Consider the following 16,414-nt stretch of genomic DNA (forward strand, 5'->3'; position numbering starts at 1 on the left):
TGTCTGTGAGGCAAATTAAGGGTGAGTGAAAAGCAAAAGCTGGGGGTGCTGTATATGCAGAAAGTGTAGATTTGTAGTGAGTCAATGATAGGCTTTCGTGATTGTCGATGAAGAGGGTCTCTCTCTCTCTCTCTCTCTCCTCTCTTCCCTTTGCCCCCTCCCTCCAATTCAGGAGTTCTTAATTTGAGGGTGCAGGCTTGTGAGACTCTAGAACTGGGAGCAATTGTGAGACAATCCTAAAATTAGGACGAGACCAGTCTGGGATTATGGGAAACCAAAGTCTAGAATGGTGAGTCTGATAAAACTGAGGGGTGTGTGTGTGTGTGGTTGTAAATCAGAATTTGGCTTTGCCATGAACACCCCTAAGCCAACTAGGTTTAAGTGCATGAGCAGGGTAGAAAGACGGGTTTTGAGGCAAACGCGGGAGTTAGTGAGGGCAAAGCCGCATGTGCGTGCATGTGTGAAGGAGGCAAGTTCTTGAGTGTGAATCTGGGGCTCGCTGGGCTAGCGGGAAGTGTGTGCGCGTCCCTGTGTGCACGCGCACGGCAAGTTGGGATTTCCACTTTGCACGGGCAACAAGGACGCGAACCCCCTGAGGCCACATCGGGTCCCGGTGCTGGAGCAGGAGTGGCGAGCGGCGGGCGAGGGGTCCGAGCGAGCGCGCCCTGCCCCGGCCCCTGCGCCGCGCTGGCGGGCTGGCGGGGGACTGGCAGGAACGGGAGCAGCACTGCCGCCTCTGGCGCGAAGGCTCAGGCGCCTCCTCCCGCCCCAGTCACTGTGGCTCGGCGCACGCTGCCGGTGGCTGCCCTTTCCGCCTCGGGGAAAGAAAAGGCGCCGCCGCCGCTGCCCTGCAACCATGGCCTCCGGCCGAAGAGGCTGGGACAGCTCCCACGAAGATGATCTGCCCGTGTACCTGGCCAGGCCGGGCACCACGGACCAGGTCCCGCGGCAGAAGTACGGCGGCATGTTCTGCAACGTGGAGGGCGCCTTCGAGAGCAAGACGCTGGATTTCGATGCCCTGAGCGTGGGGCAGCGGGGCGCGAAGACTCCCAGGAGCAGCCAGGGCAGCAGCCGCGGCGTGGGGAGCCGACCCGGGCTCGAAGGGGACTCCCCGCGCAGGAGCCAAGGCCGCGAGGAGAGCCGGGAGCCCACGCCCGCGCCGCCCGCGCCCGCCGGGGTGGAGATCCGGAGCGCCACCGGCAAGGAGGTTTTGCAGAACCTCGGCCCCAAGGACAAGGTAAGGGGCCCGGGTCTTCTCTCCGTCTACCCTTCTTCCCTGTGCAGCCAGGGGCACCATGGCCCGGGCACAACTTTCTTTTGCTCACTTTGCACAGGGATCAGGGACTAGGAGGAGGAAAAGGGCATCCTCTGCTGAGCATAGAGTGACCTCCTAGCTCGGACCCGGATTCGCGCATATCCCCAGTTTCAGCATCTTAATGCGCGCGGGTCCCCCTGCCTCCCTGCCTCACGCTGGGGCCATCGGTTCGGGGTGGGTGTGTCAAGCTGGCCAGTCCAGGAAGGCTTAGTGATTTCCAGTCCTTCTCTCATCTGAGTAATCAGACACAATTGCCTTGGCCCCCGCACTAGCGCTTAAGCCTCAGCCCGGGTCATCAGGGCAGAGGGCAAACTGGTGCTGGGAAAATAGGGTCATCTCCATAGTGCCCGGATGGAAGTACTACAGGATGGGTGGTCTCCCCTCTCACTCTTCGAACATCAGCTCTGTTCCTGAAACTTTTAGGTGTAGAGCCAGTAGACTAAACAATTGAATCTCCGTGCCTCACTTATTTCTTCTAGATGGACATTTCACATCTGTGTTTGTAAAGTGTGTATTTGTGTACAGAGCTTGGCACAAGCCTGGGTACCACAGGGATCCAGCTGTGTTTGGAAGAATAGCATTGTATTTTTGAAAATAGGCGAGAGTCTTACTAGCACGAGTTGCAAGTTCCCTGCTGCTCTTACATGCGATGTGCCAAAGCCAGTTTCTTCTGTCTGTATTTTTGAGAAACTTATGTCACACTGAACTGACTGAAGGCATGGCACTGAAATCCAGTTTGCCCTGATTTATGGGTTTCAAAGAAAAATCAGAACTGTAGTTCAGAAAATTCATGGCCTGAGCACGACTGAAGTATTCAAAGTTCAAACTGATTCCTTTTCAGTTGAGGGACAATAGTAATCAGATACGTCACCCTTGTCTAGATAATGGCTGCAAAATCCAGCCGCATATATTATTCTGTACTAATACTGTGATGAATAATAACCTGAAATGGAAATGTTTGCCTCAGAGCAATTACAGTTAATGCTTACCCAAGTTTTAGATGTTTTTCCATTAAAATGCAGAGAGCCAGGAAAAGGATACACATCTCTCTCCACTGTTTGATTTTTGGAAGTTAAAAAAAAACAAACAAACCTTTAACTATTGATACCACCAGGGAAAAGCAAGTCCTGTTTGAAAGCACCATGGGGAAATAATGTCATTGTTCCTTGTAATGACACAGTTTGTGGTTTTCACCTCATTTTTAGAATCTGGGATTCCTCTAGGCCCTACTCACATACCCTTTTGGGAAAAACTTCAGATGTTTTGGAAAGGCTTTGGCTGATTTGTAAACCAAAGAATGGCCCTATAGGATGGTTATTGCCTGTCTTCAAGTCTGAGTTGATCAGTGTTGCAATGATCCCTTCCTGACTCTACAGGGTGGGAGAAAGGATGGAAAAGGTCAGTAGCAATTGCTGTGAGTCAGTGTTCTTCTCTTTGCTGGAACACCCCTGATGTAACCCCGATAATATGCCTGGTTTGTAAGATTTAAGAATGGCAACAAGAGAAAGGAAAAATATCCCTCCTTTAAACCCAGCAATTCTCTCGTTTTCCTTCCTTTTGTAAACCCTATACTTTGGGCTCCTAATTGAAAAATAATAATACAACCTAAGCATCAGCAAGATTTCTAGTGCCACATGGTTATTTGTAAGTTCGGGCTTGCTGTCAGCTTCCTCTAGGCCATGTTATTATCTCTAATTTGGTTGAATCAGTGTTAGAAGAGATGACATAGGTGATCTACTTCTGTACTTGATGGTTATATCCTTGAGGATAGGGGTTGTGTGTTTGGATTTATCTCTGTGACTGAAATACCTGGTATATTGGAGGTACTCCATAAATGTTTGAACTCCTTAACTGAGCTGGCTATTTTGCTACATAAAAGCCAGATGATCATCTGGCCCCTTAACTACTGCTATTTTCAGGGTGCTCTCTCCCTCACTTAGCAACTTTTGGACAACTTATTTAAGAAACTTAAATGAAGCCTAAATTTGACTACTTGTAGTTTCTACACACTGTCCTTAGTTCTGACCTTTGGAAATAGAAGAATAAATATGTTTCCTTATTCTGAAATATTTTAATGATTTTAAGCATCTGGGCTCACATATCTGTCAGAAAAGCCTGGGTAATGCTACAGTAACAAGTGATCCCCACATCTCCATGCCTTAATCAAACAATAGTGGTTTATTTCTTGCTCTTGCTACTTGGCCAGCATGGGTCAGTGGGATAAGCTCTTCATCACTGCTCCTCAAAGACCTAGACTGATGGGGGTTCCATGTCCACACAGTCATGATGGGAAGAGCATGTGGCCAATGGCTCGAAGACTCTTAAACTCCCACACTGAAATCACAGACATGGCCTCTGCTCAGATTTCATTGGCCAGAGCAAATCATTAGTGCGTGCCTAACTTCGAAAGAATCGGGAAAATCTTACTGTGAAATCTTACTGTGATCCTGTAAGACAAAGATTAGAAATATTTAGAAAATAGCTTTACTATCTCTCCCAGATCTGGGGATGGACTATTGGGGTGAGACCTGGCTCCACCCTTACAAATGATGTGACTGTAACCATGTTCCTTGGCTTCTGTGCCTCACTTTTCTCATCTTCAAAATCCAGATAACAGACACTACTTTGTACCTAATAAGGGCATATTAATTACTACTACCCTTTGGTTTTTATTGCCCTTTGTATGTTTGAAGGCAATGATACTATTCTCTCTGAAATCCTCTTTTTCACTCATCATTTTTAGCTTATTCAGCCATTCTGATTTCCTCTTCAGGTGATACAATATTTTATAAATATTCTGCTCAAAACACAGTGCTCCAGATGGGATATGACTATAGCAAAAGGCATTAGGCTACTTAATTTTCTTGATTTATATACAACATATGCTACTGTAGACAAGGGCCCACCGGTTAATTCACTGTCCATGGCCTGCTGTTGTCTCCAATTCCCTGTTATTCTAGCCTTCAGAAAGTTTTTCACATAAGCTCTCCATTCTGTGATGGTTCAACTAGACTTCAAACCAAAAGGAAAAAATACTTGAACTATAGGATTTAATTTATCTTGCTGCTATACTATTCATCACCATCTTAGCTCATCTTTCTCTGATGCCACAGTAATTTTGAACCTTAATTCTATGATACAGCATCCTTACCCCCAACTTTGTACCATCTGCAGATTTGATAGTAAGTACTACCTCTTTTCCAGCACTTTTTATATGCCATATACATATATATATGTATATACACACACACACACATATATATATATATGCGTGTATCTCCCCTCCTTTTACTTTCTTACAAAAAGTGATTTTACAAAAAAGAAACCCAGGTACTCCAATCAGAATCCAGCCTGATTTCTCTAATCCCAGAAACCAGAATCCATCCTCTTTCCTGACTGGGAGGCTGCTTCTTTATTTAAATCCAGTGGGCCTGCCCACTGTGTCTGCTCCTGACATGATACTGTCACGTAGGGCGAGGACAGGTCTTCCCGCCACACCTCTGCAAACGTCCCTCCATCTTGCCACCAGCCCATTAGGCAGAGGCTTGGAGATCAGCTGCTCCCCCTTAAAACAGTTGCTGCCAAATCCTGATCATTCCAAGTTGATCGCAGAGTTATCAAGGAGATTTAAAAAAAAAAAGCCTCGATAAACTCAAAATAGGCTTTGTCTCTACGTTACCTACTCATTACTCCCACCATAATAAAATGAGTTCAGTTAATGAGTGAATGAATTGTGAAGGAATTAAATAACAAAAGTGTTTGGCGGAATAAAAGTATAACAATGTTTCGGAGTTGCAGTCTGCATGCCAGATTCCAGGTTTGAGAGGTGACTGGGTGTTTATGTTGTGGTTCTGGACCTACCTGTAAACACCTTGTTAAATTTTATAGTTAGATTTTTCTCATGCTAGCCATTCATACTGCCAAAATCCTCCATGGGTGGTGCATACTTTTTGTTTATAATTATTATTGGATTTATTGAGGTATAATTTACATACTGTAAAAAATTACCCTTTGATGCATATGGTTCTCTGAGTTTTAACAAATGTTATGTATGTGTTTATATATTTCAATCTCTGTAATTTGGTCTTCTGGGAATATGTCCTAAGAATCCCAAAACGCTAATTCGAAAGAACATATACACCATGTTCATTGCAGCGTTCTTTACAATTGCCAAGATTTGGAAATGTTTTGTTTATAATTTTTGACAATAAGCACAGAAAAAGCAATTCTCTGTGAAAAGTAAATATTTTCCACCATTTCCCAACATCGTTTCCAGAACTGTTCTAGCAGTGAAGAAATGACTAAAGGGAGGAGAATTATGATCTACGGTCAGCGAGACCAAACGGGACAGCAAAGACTGTCATCAAGTGCAAACAGAGTAATGACATTATGATTACATGTGTGTATTGATAACTCCCTTTTCAGGAGCTGTGGCTCATTTCTAGTTCCCTGCTTCCCACATGGGCTACTTTGGGGCAGGATGTTTCTTTTGTGAAGTCAGCAGGAGCTTTGGGGTGTTGGAGGAGGAGAGAATTTAAACAAATAAGATGTGGCTCTTTTTACCGTTTGCCATTTGCCTTTTGGTCCTGGCGGTAAGTTTTCAAAAGGATTCCGAGGCGCTGGAGTTCGCTCCCTTACCCTGCGCCAGGGAAGACTGCCGAAAATAGAAGTGTAGGTTTATAAAGGCCTGTCTAGTCCTCAGAATCCAAACCCTGGAGTGTAAATTAATTTGAAAAGGCTGCTCTGACACGCGAGAGTTTGCGCTAAGCTAGGAAAAAAGGCTCTTGCCTACCTGGCTCCCGGGACCCACTTGGATCTGGGAGTACATTTGCTTCCCCCAACTTGGACGTGTTTGGAACCTTTCAGAACTTCGGTTTAGTTTGACAATAGGCATTTGAGGAACATAAAAAGTGTGCCTTCCAAGTAATGCTGAGATTGGCACAGTTCCCTCAGAGTAATGGTCCCTGGAGACAGGGTTTTGCTGACGGCTCCTGTAAGTAAAGTTGGAGACAGCCAGAGATGGATGCTTTTCTGTTAGTGATTTCTGTAGCTGATTCTCCTTGTGGTGTGTCCCACTGAGCATCACCCCTCCCAGTCGTGTTCCTGTGAGAAACTGGACAAAGCTCACCAGGGACAGGACTCGGGCTCAGGACACTGCCACCTGTGCCTGGGAGCCCGGCCCTGCAGTTCTGAGCGGAGGCAGAAGGCCCATATAAGCACTTTTTATTTTTTTTAATCCTCACCCGAGGATACCTACTGATTTTCTAGACAGAGTGGAAGGGAGGGAGGGAGGGGGAGAGAGAGAGAGAGAGAGAGAGAGAGAGAGAGAGAGAGAGAGAGAGAGAGAGAGATATTGATGTGAGAGAGACACAGTTATTGGTTGCCTTCTGCATGGCCCTGGCAGGGTCGGGGATCAAACCTGCAACCCAGGCATGTGCCCTTTACCAGGAATCAAACCCTTGGTGCTTTGGTCCACAGGCTGTCACTCTAACCACTGAGCCAAACCAGTCAAGGCAAGGAAGCACTTTTTAAAAAATCAAACTTCTAGGAAAATGTGATGTTAAAATGTATCTGTACTCTTAACATGAACTCATATGCATTCAAAAACAGTTCTACTCTGTCTAGAAACAATGAGATGAGGCAGAAAAGGAAATAAAAATAGGATAAAGCATTAGCACTCTCAGCTTGGAGATCCCCAGCTTTAACCAGCTGTACCTCTTGGGCAAGGTACCTCCTTTCTCTCTGAGCTTTAGCTTCCTCCTTTCTAAAATGAAGGGGCTGGACCAGATGGTCACTGTGGCAATGGTCTAGAAATATTTTGATTGTGCTCTTCTGTGCAAAACTTTCTGAGCATGCTCTCTGTAAATATATGTACACACATATTACATACACAAAGAATATATTAATCTCTTGTGACCATTATACAATCAAATAAAAAGAACAAACATAAAAGGAAGAGATGTTATAGTAAATACAAATAGAAATCCTGATTTTTTTTATATCCCAATAGCCCGTCTTGCCCACCCAATGGGGGGGGGGTGCTTGTAAGTCCATGGTCTTTAGACCAAAGCTATAACAGTCAGTGGTTCTAATATTACAGTCGTTAATAGCCCTTTAAAATTGCCTTCTTTCACTCAGTAATATGCATGTAAGTTTCCTTCGTGTCTTTTCATGGCTTGATAGCTCATTTCTTTTTAGCACCAAATGATTTTTCACTGTCTAAATGTACTACTACAGTTTATTCACTCACCTACATTTTATTTGCTTCAGAGTTTTGACAGTTAGGACTAAAGATGGAATAAACATCCGCATACAGTTTTTGGTGTGGAAATACATTTTCAGTTCATTTGAGTAAATACCAAGGAGTGTGATTGCTGGATCATGAGGTAAGAGTATGTTTAGTGTTTGAAAGAAGTCTCCAAACTGACTTATAAAGTGGACGTATCATTTTCCATTCCCACCAGCAATGAATGAGAGTTCCTGTTGCTCCACATCCTCACCAGCATTTGGTGTGGTCAACGTTTTGGGTTTTGGTCATGCTAATAGTTGTGTAGTGCTATCTCACTGTAGCTTTAGTTTACAATTCCCCAGTGATATCCAGTGTGAAGCATCATTTTGAATGCTTATTTGACACCTGTATATCTTTGGTCAGGTGTATGTTCAGGTCTTTTGCCTGTATTTAAATTGGGTTGTTCCCATGATTTCTCTCTTGGATTGTGCCTTTGGTGCTATATCTGAAATGTTATTGCCATACCCAAGTTTTCTTTTGTGTTATCTTCTAGAAGTTTTATAGTTTTGTATTTTACATTTAAGTCTGAGATCCATTTTGAAATAATTTTTGGTGAAGGGTATAGAGGTTCTGTGTCTAGATTGTTTTGGATGTTCAGTTCCAGCGCCATTTGTTTAAGAGAACCATCTTTGCTACGTTATTTTGCCTTTGCTTCTTTATCAAAGATCAGTTTCCTGTATTTATGTGGGTCTATTTCTAGGCTCTATATTCTTTTCTATTATTCTGTTTGTTAATTCTTTTGCCAATACCACATTGTCTTGATTACTGTAGCACTGAAGTCTTGAAGTTGGGTAGCATCAGTTTCTTCGAATCTATTACCATTAAGTATGATGTTAACTGTAGGTTTTTGGTAGATGTTCTTTATCAAGTTGAGGAAGTTTCCATCTAAGTTTTTGTTTGCTGAGAGTTTTTTATCATGCATGGGTGATGGATTTTGTCAAATGCTTTTTTCTGCGTCTATTAATATGATCATGTGATTTTTCTTCTTTAGTCTGTTGATGTGATAGATTACATGAATTTTCTAACATTGAACCAGTCTTGGTTGTGGTGTGTAATTATTTTTACACATTGCTGGATTTTATTTGTAATATTTTGTTGAGAATTTGCATTTATTTTTATGAGAGATATTGGTCTCTAGTTTTCTTTGTAATGTCTGCCTGGTTTTGGTATTAAGATAATGCTGACTTTATAGAATGTGTTAAGTAGTAGTTCCTTTGCTTCTATTTTCTGAAAGATATTATATTGAATTAGTATAATTTCTTTCTTAAATGTTTGGTAGACTTCATCAGTGAACCTATCTGGCCTTGTGCTATCTGTTTTGAAAGGTTATTGAATGTATTTAATAGATACAAGCCTATTCAGATTGTTAATTTCTTGTGTGAGTTTTGAAAGTTTGCTTTTTTTTTTTTAAGTAATCTTATACAGGGAGGATGGGAGAGAGAAGGAGAGAGAGAGAGAGAGAGAGAGAGAGAGTAAGAGAGAGAGAGAGAGAGAGAGAAACATTGATACATTGATGTAAGAGAGATACATTAACCAGTTGCCTCCCGCACACTCCCTGACTGGAGATAGAACCCACCACATAGGTATGTGCCCTATGGGGAATTGAACTGGCAACCTTTCAGTGCACTGGACAATGCCTAACCAACTGAGCCACACTTGCCAGGGCTCTCTAGCTTCTTTAACTTTTTAATTTATCTTCAATTTCCTGAAATTTGAATATGATATACACAGGTATCTCTATTGTTTTTCTTTTTCTCTGAGCTTCTTCCATTTTGATTTGGTGTCTGACATTAATTTGGGGAAAATTCTTAGTCATTATTGCTTTAAAAATGCTTTTCTCTTTTCTCCTCTGGTAATACCATTATGTGTATGTTACACCTTTTGTAATTGTCTCACAGTTCTTGGATATTCTGTTTTGTTTTGTTTAGCCTTTTTTTTCTCTTTGCATAGCTTTAGAAGTTTCTATTGTTACATCCTCCAATTCAGAGATTCTTTTCTCAGCCATGTCTAATTTACTAAAGAGCTCATCAAAAGCATTCTTCATTTCTGTTACAGTAATTTACATTCTTAGCATTTTTTGATTCTTTGTTAAGATTTCAATCTCTCTGTTTACATTATCTGTTAGTTCTTGCATGTTGTCTATTTTTTCCATTGAAGCATATTAATCATAGTTTTTATAAATTCCTGGTCTGATAATTCCAACATTCCTGCCATGTCAAACTCTGGTTCTGATGTTTGTTCAGTCTCTTCTAACTGTGTTTTTTACCCTTTAGTATGCCTTGTACTTTTTTTTGTTGAAAGGTGGACATGATGTACTGGGTACAATGAACTCCAATACATACATGTTTGGTTAGGTAGTAGTAAGGTGTAAAGGGACGGGAAGCATTCTGTAGTCCTATGACTGGGACTTTGTATTTTGGTGAGCTCGTGGCCCTGGTCTGTAGACTTCACCATGCTTTTCAGAATCCCCTCCAGAAGCAAGAGGAGATTTTTCTCTGATAGTCACCTTGAGGACCTAGTAGAACTTTTAGAGGTAACAGTCATGAAACTGTGAGGGCTCTGTGATAACTGAGTCTCTCTGGAGATTTTAACATTCAGACTTGTCCACACTGAGTCTCCAGCAATTTTTCAACTGCAGTTCAGGTTTTTCAACCCCAGTTGGTTCCCATAAAAGTGTTTTCTTATGGGTTTCTGTGCAGATAAATTGTGATTTTTCTGTATCCACCTGTCTCTCTAATTTTTGGTGTAGCACTTTCCCCTGTGACCTCACCTTTCTGCTAGATCTATGAAGAGCTGTTGATTTGTTAGTTTGCTCAGCTTTTCACTTGTTGTTCAGATGGAGTGGCAACTTCTAAGCTCATTAATGCCAAACTGGAAACCCTAAATTATATTTGTAAACTTGAGTTATTATGGCATCTTTATGGACAATCAACACTTTTCTAAAGCATAATTGACAGTGGCTTTATAGTGCTCCATTGTGAGGTATCATATATTTAATTACTAATTTCTTTTCATTTATATTTATTTATTTATTCAGTTGTTTTTTAATCCTCACCCAAGGATATTTTTTCCATTTATCTTCAGATAGAGTGGGAGGGAGGGGAAGAGAGAGAGAAACACGGATGTGAGAGAGACTAGGGCCGAGGGCCCAACCACAACCAAGATGTGTGCCTTTGACCAAAACTGAGCCCGTGACTCATTGGTCCACCGGCCAACACTCTAACCACTGAGCCAAACCAACCAAGGCATTTATTTATTCATTTTTTATTTCACTTTTATTTTTTCTTCTTTTGCTATTGTAAAGAAGGAGCTAAGTGACCTCCTTCTAGCTAAATCTTGGTACATATTCATTTCATTACCCTTTAACAGTGGAAAACCCCTAGAAGTGACTGCAGGAGGTGTGGTCATTTCCACGCTGCAGGAACACTGGGCATGGAATGGTTGCTTTCTTTGGGAAACTTCACAGGCAGGACTCTGGGGTGTTTAAAGCCAAGGAAGTCTTTTGTGCAAATTCAGAAAGAGGGGTACAGACTAGGACACACTGCTCACTGGGGATGAGATGAAGGGGGCATAAGAGCCAGGGAAGTGGGGACAAAGTAAGACACAGGAAGGATATTTAAAATTAAAAAAGTGTTTTTCTTTATTGATTTTTAGAGAGAGAGAAAGGGAGAGAGAGAGAAATAGAAACGTCAATGAGAGAACATCGATTGGCTGCCTCCTGCATGCCCCTCACTGGGGATCAGGCCCACAACCTGGGCATGTGCTCTGATCGGGAATCGAACCGACAACCTCTTGGTACATGGGTCTTTGCTCAACCACTGAGCCACACTGGCCGGGCAGGAAGAATATTTTATTTTATTATTATTTTTTTTTTTTATCCTCACCCGAGGACATTTTTCCATTTTTTGTTCAGGTAGAGTGGGAGGGAGAGAGAGGAACAGAGAGAGAGGAGAGAAACATCGATGTGAAGGGGACACATCGAGTGGCTGCCACCCGCACGACCAACCAGGGCCGGGGACAAACTGCAACCCAGGTACGTGCCCTTAGCGGGAACCGAACCCGGGTCTCTCTGGACCGCAGGCCGACGCTCTAACCGCTGAGCCAAACCGGCCAGGGCAGGAAGAATATTTTAAATCTTAGCTGCAGATAAAAACATAGAAAGTTCAAGTTATGAAAAGGAGACCCACTAAAAGAACAGAATTTTCTATACCAAAGTAGTTCACATCATAATCTCTTAGAATGTTACCTTTCCTTGGGTTTGGAGGCACAATAGGAGGTGCGTTCTAATGAAAAGTTTCATTTAAGGAGTGGTTATTTATGCAAGGCACTTCTGTCTCTAATCCTCACCACACCTCTGAAAAGTAAGTATTACTATCTCTGTAGTCTGGAAGAAAAACTGAATTTCGGAGAGGCTGCTTGACTTCCTATAATCATACAGCTAGAAACAGTGTCAGGATTTAAGCTCTGGGACTTGCCTGCTTGCTTCTGCCACACCACGTTGCTCTTTGCCTTTTATGTGGTGGCAGCTAAGTGTCGGTATTGAATGAGGTCCAGCACCTAAAACTGTCATGCGAAAGGGGATTATTCAAAATAAAGTGTCTACTCGTGGGACTTTCTGTAGAGTGAGAGGACGAGGTTCACAGAATCGAAATAAGAAAGAAGAATTTGGTCAAAACATCAGATGCTCTGAGACCCTAGAAAGCCTCCAGGAGTTAGAGAAAGGGAAGGAAGAAGTGGAGAAAGACTAGGACAGTTGTCATGACAAGTCCCCAGTGCCCAGTGATAATTTCTATTGGGTGCTCTGGCTTGCTGGGGGGTCAGCCTGATTTAACAGCATCTACCAAGGGCAGGTAGTATTCAAAGGATGGAGCAGAGATTTGGCTCAAATCCAGGACTACAGGACCCTGGAGCCCACACACAGCCCATTCGGGACAGTCTCTATCAAAGGGAGAACCAATTATTTTGTTTCAAGCAGCTAGCGTGTGTCCAAAGAGAAATGATGCAGTGCTTACTTTGAGTTGGGCTCGGGAGGGGCTGTTTTCCTCTAATATTCCTACATCCTGTCACTGAGATAGAAATAAATAAAACCAACAAAGTGGAAAGTTGTGTGATAAATGGATACTGAGTAAGAAGGGAAAAAAAAAATACAGTCGATGAATGATGATATCTCACACAATTGATAGGGAGGGCAAACCTCTCCAGAGATACAGTTTTCTTCTGTATACCACCAAGGGAGAGTGGGAAGCCAGCCAGTGGTACACTTAGGGAATGTTTTAGTGAGATTGCAGGGTGGGGAGCAGGGAGTTTGAAATGGGGTGGGGGGTTTGAAATGGAGACAGTCTGTCAGCTCAGAATATGCAATGAAAAGATAAGATGTTCCTCAATTGGGCACAACAGGAGTCTGTAAACCTTTTCTCTAAAGGTCCAAGTAGTAAATATTTTAGGCTTTACAGGCTATAAGGTGTCTGTCCCGACTAGGCAACTCTGTATAGCAAAAGCATGGATAGACATATGGAATGGAATGGCATGGTTATGTGCCGATTAAACTGTATTCACAAAACCAGGTGGTGGGCTGGATTTGGCCCAAGGGCAATAGTTTGCTGACCTTGGTCTTGAATATAAGAAAAGGGGCATGTGTGTGTGTGTGTGTGTGTGTGTGTGTGTGTGTGTGTGTGTGTGTGTGTGTGTGTTTGTGTGTGTGTGTGTGTGTGTGTGTGTGTGTGTTTGTGTGTGTGTGTGTGTGTTTGAGCGGCAGAGTGAGTCCTGGCAACTTTTCAGTATGCAAAGATTGAAACATTTGAAGTAGATATGGTAACTATCCAAGACAATCTAAAAGACTCAACAAGAAGCACTGGTTCCCCCTTTCAGGATGTCTGAGATTGGAGTAGGAAATTAAAAATAAATACCTATCTGACAACGCAGAGGAGAACAATGCAAGGTATTTCAGAATGCCCGTCTATGAAGTAGGGCCCAGCTTTGTATAGAACAAAGACAGGAGAGAGGGGGAGCTTGAAGAGGATAACCTGGAAATGACAGCGGGGAAGAAGTAAATAAAGGAAGTCCCGGTGATGAGAAAGAAGGAGGTCAAATGTGAAGTATGGCTTTGCTGGGGGCCAGGGGGAGGAGCGGTGTGGGGGCAGAGAACAGCTTTGAGCTGCTAAGAGGAGAGGGGAAGGTGGGAAGGAGCCTTTTCCAAGTGTTAGCAGAACGTGACGTGATTAAATGAACAGCCAGAATGCTACTCTTACTCAGCTCTGAAGACATGTCAACAGATTAAAAATGCGGCACTTTGGGAGCTGAAATGATGGCTTGTCCCCTAAAAGTGTGATTAGGAGTTCTCAGGGAAGGGGTGGGTGTACTCAGCGTGTGTTGATTACCTTCTGGAAGATGTGTGCTCACTGCGGGGAATCTGACTTGGGGTCAGCCACTGAGGGGGGCCTGAGGCACGCAGTGAGAATCACTGGCTACGCATTCACACTTGCATTCATTTTTTTTTCTTTTTCAAAATTATTTATTATTTATTATTCTAATTGAATTTATTGGGGCAACATTAGTTAATAGTAGGTTTCAGGTGTACAATTCTGTAATACATCATCTGTTTATTGTATTTTGTGTTTACCACCCCATGTCAAGTCTCCTTCCATCACTATTTATCCCCCCGTACCCTCTTCTACGTCCCCCTACCCTTCTTTACCTTTGGCAATCACCACACTCTGTTGTCTGTGTGTATTAGTTTTGTGGCTTTTTTTTTTTTTTTTTTTTTTTTTTTGCTTAATCCCTTTACCCTTTTCACTTATCCCCTCTGACAGCTGTCAGTCTGTTCTCTATCCATGAGTCTGTTTCTATTTTGTTAGCTTATTTGATTCATTAGATTCCACATACAAGTGAAATTCTATGGCACTTGTCTTTCTCTGACTGGCTTATTTCACTTAGTATAATATACTCCAGTCCATCCATGCTGTGACAAAAGTAAAATTTTCTTCTTTTTTATGGCCGAGTAGTATTCCATTGCATAAACGTACCACAGCCTTTTTATCTACTCATCATGGGCACTTGGGTTGCTTCCAAATCTTGGCTATTGTAAATAATGCTGCAGTGAACACGAGGGTGCATATGTTCTTTTGAATTAATGTCATGGGTTTCTTCTGATATATTCATTTTCCCTTCCCTCTATTCATGGGTCCAATAAATATTTACAGAGAGTCTCTATGAGCCTCTTCAGGGTCCCCAGCAATCAGGATCATCAGGTACTTGAAGAAGAAATTGTGCTAAAGAGGTCATGGCAGCTTCAAAATGAATGCTCAGGAGAAGGGCACTGGGCCTCGGCCAGGTGAGGAGGGAGGGCAGGACATGGATACTCACGAAGGATTTCTCCAGCACCAGGCACATGCATCCAATGGGACTATAGACACTCAGAGCTAGAAGCAATTTCAAAGATTGCTTTCTCACTTTCACTTTATAAATAGGAAAACTGAGACCTTCAGAAGTTAATGAGAATGTCAAATAAAAAGCATTGAGGGCTGCCCTGGCTGGTTTGGCTGAGCAGTTAGAGCATCGGCCTGTGGACCAAAGAATTGTGGGTTCTGTTCCTACCAAGGGCATGTACCTTGGTTGCAGTGTGTCTCTCTCACATCGATGTTCCTCTTTCTCTCTTTTCCTCCCTCCCCCCTACTCTTTCAGAAGATAAATGGAAAAATATCCTCGGGTGAAGATTAAAAAATAAAAGCATGCTTATTATATGCTAGGCAGTTTTATTCTGTTGTTACTGTAGTAAAATATAGGTCACATAAAATTTACAATATGAATAATTTTAAAGTACTATGTAGAGGTGTTAAGTACACTTACAGTGTTGTACAGTTATCACTATCTTGTACCAGAACTTTTCCATTACCCTACAAGGAAACTTAATATCCATTAAGCAGTGACTCCCCATTCTCCACTCCCTCCAGCCCCTGGAAACCACTAATCTGCCTTCCGTCTCTATAGATTCGCCTATTTCTGGACATTCCATACAAATGAAATCATATAATATGTGACCCTTGTTTTGCTCTGGCTTATTTCAGTTAGCATGTTCTGAAGGCTCATGCATGTATTGGTACTTTATTCCTTTTTTGTGGCTGTATAATATTACATTGTATAGAAAAAGCACATTAGTTTATCCATTCACCAGCTGACGGACATTCGGGTTGTTTCTATTTTTTTGGCTGTTGGGAGTAGTGCTGTGCCACGCACTTTTTAAAGCATTCTACATTCATTCATTTAATCTGTTCACACAAAAACCTTAGAGGGGGGAACTATAATTACATCTATTTTACAAGTGAGAAAAGAGGTAGATCAGTTGCCCACGTTCCACAGTCAGTAGAAGGGGGTGAGAGGTTGGAGCTGAGCCCAGAGCCCTTCCACTCTCCTCACCAGCTCAGCTCTGTGAGGGCCTCATCACTCCCTCCTGATTTCTCTTCCTCCGTGTCCACTCCAGTCACACGTGCTCAGTGTATTTGGGGTAAATGAGTTGACTTAAACCCCTTTGAATAATATATAGGAAACAAAAGGAAGGACTACGGATTATTTATAAAAAGTCATCATGTATTATAATAATAAATATATAAAACAACTGATGAATAACAGGGTATTATAAATAATTTATGGTATATTTATATGAAATAATATAGAGACAGTAAAAATGATAACACAGAAGACCACTGGTGTGAGAAGGTGTTCCTGGTTTATCCAGTCTCTCAGCCCTTGGAAAGAAGTCGTTATCAACTCCTTGGATAGAAAAACTGAAGCTTAGAGATGATGAATAACCTATA

The 16,414-nt window shown here is 42.5% G+C and overlaps 1 protein-coding gene across 1 annotated transcript in view; it reads left to right on the top strand.

The window, feature by feature from the left end:
* Positions 1-856: 856 nt before the first annotated feature.
* The window catches only part of DPYSL3 (dihydropyrimidinase like 3), a 106,677-nt gene continuing 91,119 nt past the window's right edge, over positions 857-16,414 (top strand). Inside the window, exon 1 of the mRNA XM_036240879.1 lies at positions 857-1,237. Within this exon, the coding sequence (XP_036096772.1) occupies positions 857-1,237 (381 nt within the window). The remainder of the gene's footprint in view (positions 1,238-16,414) is intronic.

The sequence above is a fragment of the Molossus molossus genome, unplaced genomic scaffold (genome assembly GCF_014108415.1).
Source record: "Molossus molossus isolate mMolMol1 unplaced genomic scaffold, mMolMol1.p scaffold_m16_p_4, whole genome shotgun sequence".
Taxonomy (NCBI): domain Eukaryota; kingdom Metazoa; phylum Chordata; class Mammalia; order Chiroptera; family Molossidae; genus Molossus; species Molossus molossus.